The sequence below is a fragment of the Lactuca sativa genome, chromosome 5 (assembly GCF_002870075.4).
Source record: "Lactuca sativa cultivar Salinas chromosome 5, Lsat_Salinas_v11, whole genome shotgun sequence".
NCBI classification, from domain to species: Eukaryota; Viridiplantae; Streptophyta; class Magnoliopsida; order Asterales; family Asteraceae; genus Lactuca; species Lactuca sativa.
The window spans coordinates 103,054,822-103,056,443 of NC_056627.2; the positions used below are offsets into that span (position 1 = coordinate 103,054,822).

Here is a 1,622-nt window from a genome sequence, read left to right on the forward strand (position 1 = left end):
TATCAAAGAATAAAAATGGTGTGATGTTTTGTATCACACTTATTTGAGATCATGGTCGTGAATATGAAATTAAAGCAACAATTAAAAATTTTGGTACCAAAATTGTCAATTGTAACTTTCAATTCGTAGGTTCGTATATCAAAAAATATGATGGTTAGACCCTTAGGGTGATATGTGATCAACATAATCATCCACCCGCACAATATATGGAAGGACATGTTTTTGCTAGGCGGTTGAAAGAACACAGGAAACAAAAGAATGTTATGCCACATGACATACTCTCAGTAGTAAAGGACCATGACGAGAATAATGTTTCTACACTAAGAACCATATACAATGCACGTCTCAAACTTCACTCGTCCAAAAATTACGGAAAAACTCCAATGCAGGTTTGTATATCCAACAAGTATTATTTTAAATTTAATTTATATATTGAATTTTTATTAATTAACAATATTTTAATGTAGGTTCTAATGGAAATTTTGAACGAGAAACATTTTATTACAGAGTTCTTCGTAAATAGTATTTCAAATGAATTGGAAAATCTATTCTTCCTTCATCCGCAGTCGTTGAATATATGGAAAGCATTAACACATGTTTTGATTATAGATGCAACATACAAGACCAACAAATATGATATATCTGTTTGTCTTGGGTATGGAGAAGATCAATGGATATACGTTTGAAAACATCTTGTAGACGAGTTATAGAGTGCATCCGATGTATATGCTACGGTTTTCACAAATGGAATCCATGAATTATGGCCTTCAATGTATTTCTTTGGATTGCGTGCACCAACAGAACATTGGATGCTTATGCCTAAAACAAGTATTCTGATTGCCAAAAGGTTTGGTGTGGTCCTTACTTTCTTAACCAAGCATGGTTCCTTAACTTTCTTTCCTTTTTGGAAAGGTCCGGAAGAATTTTTGGACCATCGAATTATTACAATTTCACTTGTACATGCTAACCATTATGTTATTATACAACTAAAAGAAGATTGTTCGATGTATACCATTTCGACTTACTGGATCTGCCACAGAGCCCCGTGTGCAGCTGGATGGGAAACCATGTTTATGTCACGTTTGCCAATTTATAGACAATTGTGTAAGAGTTGAAGTTTGTTGTAAGGTGTCGAAAGTTTTGGAATGTTCGTGATGTAATGTAATGTTATTTACAAATGCATTGTTGTTTCGAAACTGTATTGTCTAGTCCTTTGTATTTTTTGTATGCATTATATTCTCCTATAAATAGGGGAAGGTGTAGCACCTGGTTCCTGGTACGTACTTATTGTGATTAATATTTTAATTTTATACATTTTTGCCTTGGACTCGGTGAGTTGAAGGACCAACTCGCCGAGTAGGAGCGGGATAAGGCGTGAGGTTTGAACTTTGTACTCGGCGAGTCGGTCCCCGGACTCGGCGAGTAGACCTTGTTTGGACAAAAACCCTAATCCGGGCGTTTGCACCCTATTTAAACGCTCTAACTTGGCCTCCTTAGTCCCTAACACTTCCAGAGAGCTGTAGAGAGAAACCCTAGCCCCCATATTGTTCTTGAGAGTGATTTTGGCCTTGTGGTGAAGGATTGGAGCTTAGAGGAAGGAAGAGGAGGTTGAAGTGTGCACA

General features: G+C 36.6%; 1 protein-coding gene across 1 annotated transcript; it reads left to right on the forward strand.

Annotated features, from left to right (window-relative positions):
- The first annotated feature begins 206 nt into the window (after positions 1–206).
- LOC111898009 (uncharacterized) lies at positions 207–686 on the forward strand. The gene is made up of 2 exons (XM_023893957.1): positions 207–389; positions 468–686. The coding sequence occupies exons 1-2, from the start codon at positions 207–209 to the stop codon at positions 684–686; spliced, it is 402 nt and encodes a 133-aa protein (XP_023749725.1).
- The last annotated feature ends 936 nt before the right edge of the window (positions 687–1,622 follow it).